This window comes from Labrus mixtus, chromosome 18 (assembly GCF_963584025.1).
Source record: "Labrus mixtus chromosome 18, fLabMix1.1, whole genome shotgun sequence".
In the NCBI taxonomy this organism is placed as follows: Eukaryota; Metazoa; Chordata; class Actinopteri; order Labriformes; family Labridae; genus Labrus; species Labrus mixtus.
This window is the reverse complement of record NC_083629.1, coordinates 2553694-2569426: the sequence shown is the minus strand read 5'-3', so window position 1 is coordinate 2569426 and position 15733 is coordinate 2553694. Positions and strand designations below refer to the sequence as shown.

Below are 15733 nucleotides of genomic sequence, written 5' to 3'. Positions count from 1 at the left end.
GCACTTTAGTTAGCTCGTAGCTTCACATTGGATATAAATTAACACAAAATGAGCGTGATCTAAAAACGCTTATGAGACATCAAAATAATCAGTGAGTATGTTCTTCTTCTTCTCTCTAGTCCTTCACTAAAACGGTTTTACACACAAGGGGAGGAGCCGGCTATCCTGTCCATGTAAACATGATGTAAACACGGCTCTCACAACAACATTACTGTTTAACATTAATAAGTTAAACAGTAATTAAGAAGTTAAACGTGCTTCACTGAGGTCCTTTGAAAGTATTGGTTTATACTGTAGTTCAAGTATCACACTGGGAGTCAGAGCTAATACAGTAGATGATTTTCTCCTTGTCTCATACGATCCAGCCCGTCACTTTGAAATTCAGACTTTCAAACGGCCATAACTTGCATGAAGAGCTGTCACCAGGGTGAGAGAACAGGCTTTGAAATGTCGAACAAAAGTCTGAAACGTATTAAAGGGGAGAGTGTAGAGAAATGGAAAGAGCCTTTGCATTTTTTCTTTCCACAATTTTTTCCTCTCCACACCTTCTCGTACCTTAAATGCCATCCATATTTATTACAACTCCACTTTTCACAGAAAAAGTGAGTCATGAAGTCAAAACATAACGCAGAGTTAATAAGGATTAAAAATAGATATTTGGACGGAACAAACTATTAATGTGCTTTAAAGAATCTCCAAATCCTACTCTTATAATGACCACTAATGTAAGGGTGAGAAGAATACATAAACCTGTGAAATAATGATCACAGTCTTTCAATAAAGATGATAAACAGTAGATTGAAAACCGGCTCTGATGTCACATTTGGAGCCTCATGGATTGATTTCTGATTGATTTGGAGCTGACTTGTCGACTTTAATATTTCAAATGGCATAGATCTGTATCATTCCCTTTTATTCTGACCTCTTCTGGAGCTCAGAGATCAAAATAAAACCTGTTCAGAAGCTTTGTTTTGATCTGACATGAAGCTCTTGCAAGTGTCACTCATTCTCCCACGAGGTTTCAACATGTCACAGTCTTCTCGTCACATCCAGGACGAGAGACACATCATCTGTCATCATTTTCCACATTAGGTAAGATGAAAGCTACTAAAACTAAACTCTAAAAAAGTAAATGAGCTCAAATGTTCAGGTTTAAAAAAAATGAAAAACACAGAGTATGAGTAACAGTACAGTAGACGCAAGGCTCGGCTTGATTCTCATGCTTTAGGAAAAAAGTGTCAGAAAAGAAAAAGGACTTGGATATCACTAACTGAAATGAACAGACATCGTTAAAGTGCACCCCTGTCCTGTTCCTGCTCCAGTGTGGTGCTTGAAAAGTGATTATGTTCAGATGAAGAACTGACTTAAGGACAGACAGGCAGGAGAGTAAAACACGTCATACTCACAGCGTAATTCCTTACATATCCCAGCTTTGGTACAAGACAGAAAGGAGATTATTTAACTACAGTCATGAAGAGGAAAATAAAAACACAATAACACTTTTGATTTGTTGCTGCCTTCAGTTTATGAACAGCAGTGACCAAGTCGTTTTTAGAGATGATTGCGCGAAGCTGTTTTTGTAGTAAAAGCCATGAATTATTCTTAACAGTTGAATTTATCATGTATTATGCATTTTGTATTCAAGCCAAAAGTGAAAAAGTAATGAGAGGGTTTTAAACTTGACATTTAAAAAAAGAGAGCTTTAGTTGCTTGACTTTTTAGATGTCTTGAGTCATAATAATTGCTGAAGCTACAACTGATAAAAGAAGAACTCCGGCTCACTTTATAAAGATTATCAAAATGTCATGAAAATGTAGCTCTGTCAGACGCAGACGATAATGTGTTTTTATTAAGAGCTTATAAGAGCACCAGACTCTGGTAGCCATATTAGCGACTGTCTGCACTCGAAAATAATACAGACCAAAGTCTGAGAGGATTTCATGGAATAGTCTAAACTTTAAGTATTTATTAACATGGACATGAATTTCCCTTTTATTCATCGTCAGTCAGCATGGATTTTCCATCCATCTATCCATCCGTTCTTTTACTGTTTTTTTGTCGTTCGAGGGTCACGAAGTGGCAGGAGCCGATCCCAGCTGTCGTTGGGCAAGAGGCGGGGTACACCCTGGACTGTTGGGCAGTCAATCACAGGGCTGACAACCAGGCACACTCACATTCACACCTACAGGCAATTTAGAGTCACCAATTGACCTGACGAGCATGTCTTTGGACTGTGGGAGGGACCCTAAGTACCCAGAGAGAACCCACTCATGTACAGGGAGAACATGCAGACTCCACACAGAGAGGCTCCTGTCAGACGGGGATTCAAACCAGGAACCTCCACACAGAGAGGGGACGGCGCTAACCACCGTTAGCCCAGCATGATTTTTAAAGGAGTGAGGACCAAATGGAGGATTTACACCGAGGACACTGGAGTTTAAATCATGCATAATACCAAAAACTAAATTTGCATTATCTCAACAGATTTAAGTATTCGTCATGTACGCAACATGTTTATTCTTCTAAAGTTCACTTAATGGACTGAATTTCAACCCAAACTAAAATCTTCTGTACTACAATCTTGGAACCCATCAGCAAACATGGTCTATTTTTGCTGATAGACAATTTTTGGATGCAAGTTTCTCCGTAATTCCGGTGAAGCTAGCAGCTTTCACCCAAGACTTTTATAGAGGCAAATAAAATATTGTTAGAATACCGTAGCTGTGAGCTAGTATGTCATTAGTGCTTATTGGGTTCCACCTGCTTTTTCTTTTGCACACGGACTGTTTTCTGCACATACCAAAGCCCGCTGAATTGTTGTTGTTAAATACAGCTTGGATAACTGAAAATTACAGATTCTATTTTTTTGTTCACACATTCACAAAACTCTGGAACATTTCCTGATGTTTCCAGGGCGAGCTGCATTTGTGAACGCTAAAGGTAAAATTTTTCACCCCAACTATACCCAGACCATTTCCTGCCAGCCCCCTTGTAAAATTCCCGTGTGTAGTCGGGTTAAGCCGATATGTGAAAGCAGGTAAAAGTCAGGAATTATCAGCGTTATATCAACTGACCAGCAAGCAACATACCAGTACATGCATTTGTGAAAACAGCTTTTGGGTTTTGGAGTCTGAAAAGTATTGGTCAGGTTTAGGAGGTAATATTTGGGGTTTGGGGTTTGGGGCTAAAATAAAGTCAGTGACATCAAAAAGTGGTTCTACTTTATTAAAGAGAAATATCTTAACTGCAGAAGCCCTGAAGGTTTCGTTTCTCAAGCAACCAGCATGCAATGTGGTGTTGATTGACAAGAAGAGGCTTTTGCTTTGTCTGCACGAAAATTGAAAAATCCATCCACAAGAATCCATTTCCCAAAAGGGGGAATGACTGACAGGAAGAAAAGGGAAATTCATGTCCATGTACATAGTGAGCTGAGACTGGATTGATAATAAGATTTAGTAAGTGCACGTTTGAACATCTCTTAATTGGACATAGTTTTTCTTTGCCTTTTACTTTAAGTTCATGGAGAACTGTAATGAAGAGATTTGTGTAAATTATGTTAGCATCTTAGCTAGTGTCACATTAGATAAATGACAGCGTTATAAATCCTTACTGGCCCATTATTAAACTTATGTTAGTTAGGATAATAAAGTCCATTTTATAGGGCCAAATCAAAACACAAAGGATGTCTTATACCAGGGAGGTCTAGACTACTTTCTTTATAACATTAAGAAGATAGAAAGTCATTTTCGGCTAATGTTAAGTTTGGTCTCTTTGCTGTCAGGCCGTTGACAACAGAAGACAGAAACAGCGTCCCTGAAATAAACCGAGATGTCTCCTAAGTCTGCCCTTTAGTCTACATACTTATAACTGTATCTGTGCTCAGTAGAGACGTTAACTGTGTATTTAATTAGGAAATAATATAACCTGACAGACATAGTGTCATCATCTGCAGCCATCTAAACTCGCTCTACTGTATCTGTTCACTGTAACGACAATAAAGGCCTATCTATCTCAAGTAGCCTTATTCTCACTCTACAATGAGAAGGAGTTCTGTCCCGGTTGTAACATGTTATTTTGTCATGCTCAGTTGGCTACAAGGATTTTCCTGAAGCCTAACCAAAGTGTAGATCTCTTACTTAAATGACAATAAATTATTAATTTGCTCTGGCTTAAACTAAAAGTGTGCCTTTTTTGGAATCAAAAAGAAATAGTTTCGCTAAAGCTACGCCCTGTTGACGGGATTTTGGGTTGATGTTTTGAGTTTCAAAAAAACACTCTTTATGGTAGCCTGTGATAATACTCCACAGAACCAATCTACCTTCTTCATATAAAGGGAAATGAAATTAGTACAAAAAGTGTATATATATATATATATATTCTCCTTTGGGACTCATTATTGATCCTCACATATAGTTTCCCAGGGTGTTTGTGACATACTGAATGTGCCAAGCCTCTAAGAGATGTTTTGTCAAAGTATCAAGCTGAGGAGAAGTGGGCACTTTTACCTTGTTTCTCTTAAAATAGGCTCTGCGGCAGGCGGCGAAGCACTTCTCACTGCAGAAGCTCTTCAGCTCACTCCCCATGCTCAGTGAGTAGCGTTTGACGCCGACCTTCTGGCACCAGGCACACATGATCTGCACATTAGATGCGTCTTCATCTGGAAAGATAAAAAAATATATATACAGTGGCAGTGAGTCAGGATGTAGAGCAGGCTTGTCTTATACTATGATAAGGTTAAACTATTAATCTTTCTTCATTCACCAGAATCACACGATGCGCATTAATCTTCCTCTGATCAGTCAGAGTGTGAAGCTGTGAAAATGTTGGACTGCTGTATTCCAGGTTTAACAATAATGTATGAAATCAGACACTTAAAAAATAAGAAACTGAAACTTATCAAGGGACAATAGGACATATTTCAAGTTTAAAAAAACATACCAAAAAAACTCCTTAGCATGACAGCTGAATGACGGCAATAGTTTACCATTTAACCAAATCATAGCTAACGTTAGGTCTACAATTTAACATTACTGTTACTAAGGAATTACCTTTTATTATTCTATAGTGTAATACTATCAAATGTAAGCTGATCTAGTGTTGAATGCTAACAGTAGCAGTTGTCTGTTGTCAAAAAGTTTTCAAATACGTTGTTTTACACTTTTATATGGCCGCTGTCCCTGCAGACTTTCTATTGTTTGTCAGCAGTAAAATATGAATGATTGTCAGATATGTTTATACCACTTTCAACCAGGAACACAGCAAAACTGAACATCTTTTCTTGCATCTTTAACTGCATTAAAACTTTCCCTTCTGAGAACAAGTCGCTGGAAATTGGCCGCCATGTGAAAAATTGTGAAAAATCTCTTTTTAAACCATTGGACCATTTGCTTAGACATTCATGCATAGGTGCTACGAAGAACACAGAATCACCAGCACCAATTACCAGCTCTGTTTTTTTAGAATTTCCTATCTAAGTCAATTCTGCCACAAAACCACCATAGGATCGATAACGATGCTCACATGAGCTAATGTAGTAGAAACAGGTGAAGTAGGGCCATAGAAGGTTGTTAAGCTGTGTTAACCTGTGGCTGTGCTGGTTGATACTTTGACTTGAAATGTGACTGCATTCATTATGTGTGAATTCTTGCATTCTTGCAGCAATATGTGCAAAGAAAATGTTAGTTCTTAAGTCTGCAGTAGGATATATGGGCTAGAAAACCTCTGAATCCCCTCTGAAACTATATTACTGATATCAGTCATCACTGTTGTTAATAGAGATTATTCATTTTTCAGTACAGAGCATTATGTTTTTGTTCAAGCTGCTTGATATTACCCGACCTGTGTGGTAGGTTGGCCTCAAGAAATCACGACAAATACAAAGAGAAGGCATTTGAAAAATTATTTTACTTTACAGGACCTAAGATTACATCAGCATCTTATACATCTCTGAAATAAACGTCTCTTTTTGAAACTAAATTCCCATTATCCTAAAATCTAGTTGAACATTGTAATCTGTTAATGGCTGTAAACATTCCTGATGTCGACCTTTCTTTTAGACAATGCTGGGGTTGTGGTGCGGTCAGTGTGTGACGGTGAAATGCCTCCTCTGTTGCTAAACTGTGGCTGCTGGTGATGAGCTGCGGGGCTTTTAGTACCGTCGCTGTTGCAATGAGAGAGATCCTCCGAGATTCCCTCCTGTATCTCCCAATTATCACATTATGACTGTGCGGGTGTGAGGGCGAAAAAAAAACCGCAGGCCCATTAGTCTTTCACCTCCTTAGCGCACGCTGGCCGGGCTTTTCACCTCTTGTTGAGCTTAATGGATCTTCAGGGTCGTCAGATTTTAAGTGAAGACTTCCCTCAATTAAGGGAACAACTCCCCTGGGTCCTAAAGATAGCACACTAGCCCCGACATGCATATATTTGATGTCTTTCTCAGTCTTATAGGCTTTCTGCCTTTTTTGAGTCTGTCTGGATTGCTGGCCAAAAAAAAAGACAAAATTTGATTCTGAGCTGACCAGGTGTGGGGGGGGGGGGGGGGGGGGGGGCTTGGAATAATTTGTGTACCACAGAGTAATGACCAGGATGGAAGAAAAGCAACACCTTCCACAATATCTTAACATTTTCATACAAAGAGACATCTTGCAGTAGAATTGTTTTTGTGCTTTTTCTTCATTTTAACAAGCCCATCTCAAAGAAGTCACATCTGCATGAGGGGGGGGGAAATCTGTCAGTAATTATGCAGCTTCCATGCTAAATGCCACCATCATCCACTGTACCTGCAACTCAAAAGGTCCTTTTGTCGGATTCTGCGGGGCACATGAATAATTCAGCATATGTGTGAGGGTTTGAGGGGGGGGTCTAAGGGGGTGTTGACCGGGTGGTGTGTTGGTGCTGAGCTTTAAGTTGGACCACACCATCTGTTTCCCCGCCTAGGCAGGGCCAGCAGGGACTCCTCTTGGGCGATGCCAAGGCGGCTCGCTCCCTCCACCGGGGCGGACCAACCTCCTGTGCCACAGCAGACATGAGGGATAATGAAGCCCTCTGTCTGGCCGAGGAACGGGGACTGTTTTCCCTCAGAGAGTTGATGGGGTTATATTGACACTTGGGCAGGTGGAGGAAAACAAGGTGTACAGCAGGTAGCTAGCTCATTAGTCGCCTGTCCCTGCCTTCTTTGGAGGCAAAGACAGCAAGTTTACACGTTGCATAAACATCCAATTTCCTGTTAAGTGGTGGAGAATAGGCTTGCAGGTTTTTATACTTTCATGACAATGTAATGTGTCTGCAGAACATCTGTGGATTAAATCTATGCCAGCTCCTTCTAGGTGGAGGAGGGTGTTTGGGGGAATGTAATCAGAAGTCTGCAATGTGCTGAAAATGACCTTGATCTTTTTGGTTATTAAAATGTAGCCTTTTTCAAAACACAGAAAAGGTTAAAGCATTGAGGACAGCTTGAGGAGGCGCCCACTTGACTACATTTTGATACTTTTGTTTATAATGCTTTTCAATTCTTCTTCTGTATGTGTCTTTCAAAAAAGGTGTCGGGGCATGCTTCCTACCTGCAGGAGGCTTGATCAGAGGCGGGGGGATCATGGGAACAATGATGGGCAGGCTGCCATGTTCCCTGTTGGGCGTTGAGGTGGACGGTGTTGTGGGGGGCTCTGTGACTCCGTTTCTGGAGGCTGGTAAAGATAGGGAATTGTTGGCTCGGTCCGGAGAGCCTTCACCACTCTCTGTTGAGGCTGTGATTTTTGGCAACAAGTTTTCTAAAAAGATTAAATTGAGGGGAATAAAAACCGTTAGAGGCACTGACACCTACTATAACAATGAGATGTTAAAGCCTATCCTGCTTAAAATAAGGAATGACTTTTTACCACTCTGGAGGCCCAAGTGATGAAGTACGTTCTTTAAGCTTAGGTAGGAGACGTTTATACTTAAAGCACCCAAGGTTTAGTGACTAAGGAAGGCTACACACAAGGCGATTGTAGGCCCAAATTTAGTCCAGATTTGCCCTCAACTATCAGACATGTTTGATTTTGAGAAATAAAGAACAGCCCACAAAAACAAAAGAGAATTAAAAAAAAGCAAAGGCTATAAAATGAATGGATCAATTATGGGCTGGAAAGCCTTTTCAGTTGTTCCAATCATTTTTGTGGTCCTGGTCTAACTTTATCATGAATGACCATCAAAGGTGAGTTTCAACGAGCTGCAACCTCTGGTGATGAAAAATTAATCCAATGTACAAGTGCAAAAAAGTGCAGTTCCTCAAGTGTCCACTCGAGGCTGGCTCCAGAGGACAAAATATCGCTATCAGAGCCAATATTTACATGACAATTTTTACAACAAATATGAAGTTGCTATGATTGATGGATATAAGCACGTGGCCTGCTCACTTTAAACCAGTGATATAAACAAAGTTGAAGAAACTCTTAAGTGTAACTTTCAAAAAATGAAAAGTTTTTATTAGAAACGTTTACTAAAAGCATCAAAGTCATGTTTAACAGACGTACAGCAAACATAAGGCATGTTTCATTACAATATCATATCATAGTTTCACTCATATATCTCTATGCAGCACATCATGGAGGATAAAGAAGCAGCTGGTAAATGTGACTGCCAGGTGAGCAGGGCCCAAAATGCATGCATTCATGCAAGAAAAAAAAGAACAAATGCTGTATTGCATGTTAGTGTTTCATACCTTTAAGGACAGAGATGTGCTGTGGAGTCTCCCCTATGTCCAGGTTGTCAGAGTCTCTCAGCTCCACCTTGTCGTAACCGTACCAGCCCAGCAGCTCATTCATGGTGTTCTCTGCAAAACTCTGCAAAACAAACATTTAGACTGGTGAGACAAAGACCTTCATACAGGACACACTCTGACATAGAGATGTACGCTGTGACAGTACTGATGACGGGAAAAATAGAAACAGAAAATAAATAGTAATGGTAGTTTTATTTTAAAAGAAATGTCACAAAAAAAATAAATGTTACCTTTCCAAACTCTTTTGAAAATAAGACGAAGAAAAATAAGATTTGAGGCCCCTTCTTCAAATAAAATGCAAAAATTTGGTTCATTGTTACATCTGCTGAGCTTCTCCTGAGACCTTGACTTTATAACCAGCCTCTTAGATTTGTCCACAATACCACATATCTTCTACTAATTAGAAAGACATATTGTGACCTCTCTCAAAATGTAAAGCTGCTCCGTGAGAAAACCATTTCCCCCCCTCCAGATCTTCTTTGTGGGTACAGGTCAACCTAATTGGGTGGAGGTCCGTCCCAATGCTGCATTGTGTGCACCCAGCCAAACTAATGGCCTCTCTCATGGCACAATAACCGAGGAGGAGGATGTTATCAGGGTGTAATAAAGACTGTGATAAGAACCGGATCACGGCACACTAACCAGCATAGAGGACTTATGACAGTAGAGTCAAATAGAATCCACTGGACAGAGAAGACGCAGTGAGAGCAAAGATAAGGGTTTGAATTATGAGAGCTTTCTCCTACAGCTTATCTGATTGGTTGAACAAAATCTGGATGTGCATCCAAGCAGGCACAGGGGTAAAATGGACCTGGACAGCCCAAAGGTGAGGAACTAACTTCCAAACTCCATTCGATCTGCAGAGTCTCTCTGCACCTTTAAGAAAAAGCTAAAGACCCAGCTCTTTCATGAATACCTACTAACTTAATGATGATCGTCTCCATATTATTGATGATGATGATGGTAATGACGATGGTTTTTGTTTGATAACGATGACTTATAAGATGGTTTCTATACTGATTAGAGCTCTCAAGAACTGCCCTCAATGTTGTGCTTTGCCTCTGGTCACTTCCTGTCAGCACCTGTGTGTCCAATCAGACTCAAAGCTGATCGTTTGCTCTTACTGACATTGTTCCCTTTTTTCTAGAGCCTTACTTGTGTTGTACTTACTCTCTGATGTACGTCGCTTTGGAGAAAAGCGTGTGATAAGTGAATTGTAGAATTGTAGAATTGTAATCAAGAACATAAGTGTGTGATTTGTCTGGGATGATCTTAAGCTTGGCCAATAATTGATCAGTTAGATATCGTTTTTATTTTTAATGATCGTTTTTTACTTGTTCTTTTTAATTATTAGTATAGTTATATTCTCAGGGAGACTTAAAGCTAAAAAGAAGTAAACTTAAAGTACACACAAACAAACCTCGCTTTAGCAGATCTTCCTTACAGGGGTTTTCCATAATTTTTAAGCCCGGGCCACATTTTTACATATTTTCGTTCCTTGTGATTATGGGTACAAAGAGTTTTGGATTTTCTCCAGCACATTGCTTCAGCCTTGAGCCTTTAGATTGGCTGTCGAGGCTGAAACTTAAAGGTCACATATTATTCTCCTTTTCAACAAGTGTAAAGTCTCAGAGCTCCCCAAAACATGTCTGTGTAGTTTGTTGTTCTAAATTCACTCTGATCCTGTATTTGATCATGTCTATAAACCCCTCTATTTCAGCCCTGCTCAGAACAGGCTGTTTCTGTGTCTGTACCTTTAAATATGTAAATGAGCTGTGTCCTCTCTGGAAGGGGCTTGGGTGGCTTGGGCTTTCTCGCTCCATGTCCTATTGTTTACAGTGAGAAGGCAGACTCAGAGGGCAGAACAAACACATAGCTGTGGGAGTGTCACCCACCTGGGGGAGGGGTTACTGCCCTTTGTGATGTCATGAAGGGAAACTCTCCATCGGCCTGTTTGAGCACACATTTTCTGAAAAGTGGAGCAGGAAGAAGACAGAGAGGATGGACTTTTCTCATATTTGGGGGGTTTGCAGACATGCTAGGGAAAAATATAAGCTGTTCATAAACATTGTAAAGTGTATTTTGCATAATATGTGACCTTTTATTTATTAAGGTACATCCATTTAAAGTGCTTGTTTTTTTTGACACAGACAGTTTCAGCTTGTAATTCAATTTGTCAAACAACTGAATAGAATCATTACAGGTGTAAACCTTTTTTGTTATGGTTAAATATATTTTTAAACCAGAAAGAGTTGTTGGCTACATATCTCTCTCTTAGAAGCAGAGTGGGATTTCAGAGTGGGAAAAAGTGCTCTAATAACAACATTCATTCTCACACACATATTCAAACAGCACGTCAGGTTGCATGCTCTGTCTCTGTGAGATTTTAATGTAGTTCTACTTAGTTTTTATACCTTTGGGACCATTTCTTTTAAACCTGCTTCACTTCGCTCTCATTGCCTTACTGCATGGATTAATTTTGGAAATTTGCTTGGATTATTACTCTGCTCTCTTGCCCCTTGCCCCTGCCAGCGGGGACACACACACACACACACACACACACACACACACACACACACACACACACACACACCACGCTACACATTAAACACCAGTGACTTTGCGCGTACCGATCCTCCTCTTCGTACGTTTCTTTATCGGACCCGATCACGGACTATGGGGCCGACACGGCGCCTTACTTGCGATAGCATGCTGGGGCTACGCTGGCAACCCCTGTGCGAGTGAGCCGGGGAGACTGCTCTCCTCTCTGGTTATACCCAGCTTCCAAACCCAACTTCCAAACATGTACTTTCCGTATCAACTCGATACAATCACCGAGTCGAACTGCTACTATTTTACCTGCTAAACGGTCTATCAGTTTGATGTGTTGCTATGTGCTTAAAACATGTTTCATTGTTCCCTCTAATGCTCTTTTATTTTCGATTCATTGCACAGATGCGAACCTTAAGTGTAACTCAACCAAAATGTTTAAATCACGGTGCTTGATTGTGTTGCTGTTATTGTTATCTGGCGATGTTCAGTTTAACCCTGGTCCTGATTTTAATTGTATTCAAACTGCTGCTGATTTTATCTTAAGATCTGGTCTGGGTATTATTCATTTAAATGTCCGTAGTCTTCTACCTAAAATAGACTTTGTTAGAGTTTGGGCACAGACAACTAATGCTGATATAATTGTAATTTCTGAGAGTTGGTTGAACAAATCTATTAATGATAGTGTTGTTTCTATTAATGGTTACAATATAAGTTGTGCTGATCGTGTTAAACGTGGTGGTGGAATAATTGTGTATTCTGAATGTAAATTCCACACTAAAGTATTGGTCAAGAAGTCAATACCTAATCAGTTTGAAATTCTAGCTTTACAGGTTGAGTTGTCCAAGGGCTGTCATATTACTGTTGTTGGTTGCTACAGACCTCCTTCTGCAGCTAAGGAAACCTTGTCCTCCTTATCTAATATTCTTTCTAAATTATCTGACAACGAGATAGCCCTCTGTGGTGATCTAAACTGGGACTGGCAGTCACCAGCCTCAAATGCATTTAAAACATACTGTAACTCAATGAATTTTACACAGTTAATTGATTCTCCCACTCGTCCAAACCATAAGTGCCCACAAAAATCTACTTTAATTGATTTGTTTATTACTAATAATCCTCATAAGTATACCTCTGTAAGGGTATTTCCATATGACGTGAGTGACCACTGTGTTATTGCAGGTGTCAGGGATACAAGAATTCCAAAAGTTAAACCTCATTACATCACAAAACGTGATACAAAACACTTTAGTGAACAGGCCTACAGATTTGATCTTAATTTTGCAGTTTGGAGCAGGGTCTCCTTAATACCTGATGTTGAACTAGCCTGGTCTTATTTTGCTGAAATGCTTATGTCAATCATTGATAAACATGCCCCTTATAAAAGGTATAGAGTTAAGGGCAGGGGAAATCCCTGGTTCTCTGAAGAATTGTCTAATTTATTCAGAGAAAGAAATTATTATTGGGCAAAAGCAAGAAAGTTGAACAGTGATGCTCTCTGGGCTACTTTTAGATGCTTAAGGAATAAATGTACTACCTTAGTCAAGAAAGCCAAATCTAGCTATTATCTTGCCCTTACAACTGAAAATTTAAATAACCCATGGAAATTCTGGCAGACAATCAAATCTCTATCTCCAAATAACTCCTCTAGTCTTCCAACTTGCATTGTGTCAGAGTCTGCCACTATCACATCGTGTGACAGAGCTGAGATGCTCAATTGTTTTAATAAGTATTTTGTTTCTTCTGGTTTTCTTTTTGATAAAGTAAATACGCCCTCTACTGCACTGGCTCCACTTGCTATTGCTGAGCCCCTTTGGATAATGAATTTAACTTTAGACCCTTCACTGTTGCTGAAGTACATAAAGCTCTTAAGAAATTAGATTAAAAAAAACCACCAGGGCCAGATAATATAGGTGTTTATTTTTTAAAACTCGCCACAGATTTTATTGCAGAGCCACTGACCTACATTTTTAATTTAACTCTAACTAGTAAGAAAATCCCCAAAATATGGAAAACGGCTCACGTTCTTCCCCTCTTAAAAGGTGGTGAACCGTCAAGCCTCGATAACTACAGGCCTATTTCAAATCTATCTCCTTTAGCCAAGATTTTAGAAAGCCTGGTTAGTGATCAGTTGAAGGATTTCTTGAGTTATAATGAAATTTTATCTTGTTATCAATCTGGTTTTAGAAAATCACACAGTACAGTCACAGCAGCTACTAAAATAGTAAATGATACTTTTATGGCCCTGGATAGCAAACAACACTGTGCTTGTCTTTTTATTGATTTTGCCAAGGTCTTCAATACGGCGGACCATGATGTATTATTGCATAGACTGGTTAATATAGGATTGTCTAATTCTGCTGTTGGTTGGTTTTCTAACTATCTTTCAGACAGGACTCAATGTGTTAAAATTGATGGCTGCTCCTCTGATACATTGGCTGTCCACAAGGGGGTGCCACAAGGCTCTATATTAGGTCCCTTGTTGTTTACTATTTATATTAATGATTTGGGGAAATATGTCCAAAATGCAAATGCCCATTTTTATGCTGACAATACTATTATTTATTGTTTTGGAGAGACTGTGTTAAAGGCTGTTGATCGCTTGCAAGCTGCTTTTAAAGAAATAGAAGCCCAACTCCTGTCTTTAAGACTGGTACTTAATGCAGATAAAACTAAAATGATGATCTTCACTAAATCCAGGGACAAAACTAACTGTCGGCCCACTCTATTTACATTTCAAGGTACTCTTATTGAGACCGTTTCCACTTTTAAATACCTTGGTATCATCCTTGATGACAATTTGTCTTTTAAACCCCATATCGAGAACCTGGCAAAGAAACTAAAGGTGAGATTGGGCTTTTACTTCAGACATAAATCTTGTTTTTCTTTTGTTTCTAAAAGGTGGCTTATTGCTGCTACTTTTATTCCATTATTAGATTATGGTGATGTACTGTACATGACTGCCTGCTCTACCTCACTACACATGCTGGATGCTACTTATCATTGTGCGTTAAGATTCATTACCGGCTGTAAATCACTCACCCATCATTGCACCCTGTACTCTAAAGTAGGCTGGCTGTCCCTGTCAGCTCGTAGGCTTCTTCACTGGTACACCTTCATTTATAAAGCTATTACTGGACTACTCCCTTCATACCTCTGCACCTACCTCACTTTTAAATCAAATCCATCATACAGTTTGCGCTCTCTGGACTTTCTATCTACGTCAGTCCCCAGAACTCGTACTGAGTTTGTGAAGAGGGCCTTCATGTACTCTGCTCCCTCCGCATGGAACAGTCTTCAAAAAACACTCAAATTACAGGAACTCATCACTATTAATGATTTTAAAACTCGGCTCACAAGTCTTTTAAAGGCTAATTTTGGAGTGTGTAAATGTTTCACTGCATAGTATTTTATCATCATCACATAATTGTTCTTTTAGTGTGTATTGTGCTGTTGTGTTTTGTTTTTGTTTAACATGATCTTGTCCTCCTTCTCCTTCTCCTCCTCCTCCTCCTCCTGCTTCTTCTTCTTCTTCACCTTCTGGACTGTATTTGTCTCTTTTTCTCATGTCTGTGCTTTCTTTTTGGGTTTGTCTTATATTTTTTCTTTGCTGCTGCCATTTTGGCCAGGCCTTGCTCGAAAAAGAGGTCATTTGATCTCAAGCAATTCTGCCTGGTAAAATAAAGGTTAAAAAAAATAAATAATAAAAAACACAGAGGCTGCGGTGCCTGATCATTAAGATCGTATACAAAGCACATTCACAAGCACTTCATTTGGTGTTAAGTATTTAACTCAAGGACTCTTCAACATGTGGACTGGAGGAATGTACAGCTCATCTTTCAATGAGAAGACGACCAACTCTGAGCTAAAAACAGATGTTTATGGATTTATAATACAGACATTTCCCTTACATATAACAAAAAAAAGATTTGTAATTTCAGGGAAATGTCAGTTTCAACAGAAAGCAAGATGTGGACTTACTTAAGTCAATAACTGACTCTAATGAGCATTTATCTGGTTATTAAACAGACCCAATGTGGGGTGCCAGTGGACAAGTGGTTAGCTTGTACAGATTCTATTGAGGCAAAGAGTTGTGCATAACTACGCGTAATTGGGGGCGTAGCTGCTTTTACCAACCAAGACTCATTCGGCCTGCCTCAGCTTCACCTTTGTCTGTTTCTACATTAGTCAAAAAGTAATTTGGAGTCATCATTTCCAATATGACGGCTGTCATCTTTGCCTTCATGAAACAATCTTCAGAAACGAACGGGTGACATCACTGAGACTACGTGCATGTTTTAAAACAGTCTTTGCGTAGTAAGTTAAAGGGGAGAAGGAATAGATTTACCTTCATAGATATTCCACATGCATGCTGTGCAGGATCAGAAGACTGTTTAAGAACAAAATGAACTACAATGCAAAGGG

The 15733-nt window shown here is 39.5% G+C and overlaps 1 protein-coding gene across 5 annotated transcripts in view; it reads right to left on the bottom strand.

Annotated features, from left to right (window-relative positions):
- Positions 1-15733, bottom strand: part of sobpa (sine oculis binding protein homolog (Drosophila) a) — a 52309-nt gene that overhangs the window by 26542 nt on the left and 10034 nt on the right. For 2 of the 5 annotated variants that reach the window (XM_061062593.1, XM_061062590.1), the window contains exons 2-5: positions 8699-8819; positions 7560-7766; positions 4506-4657; positions 1407-1430 (exon numbers count right to left, since the gene is read on the bottom strand). In XM_061062593.1, coding sequence (XP_060918576.1) covers positions 1407-1430; positions 4506-4657; positions 7560-7766; positions 8699-8819 — 504 coding nt within the window. The remainder of the gene's footprint in view (positions 1-1406; positions 1431-4505; positions 4658-7559; positions 7767-8698; positions 8820-15733) is intronic. The other 3 variants (XM_061062591.1, XM_061062594.1, XM_061062595.1) reach the window with 2 other exon arrangements.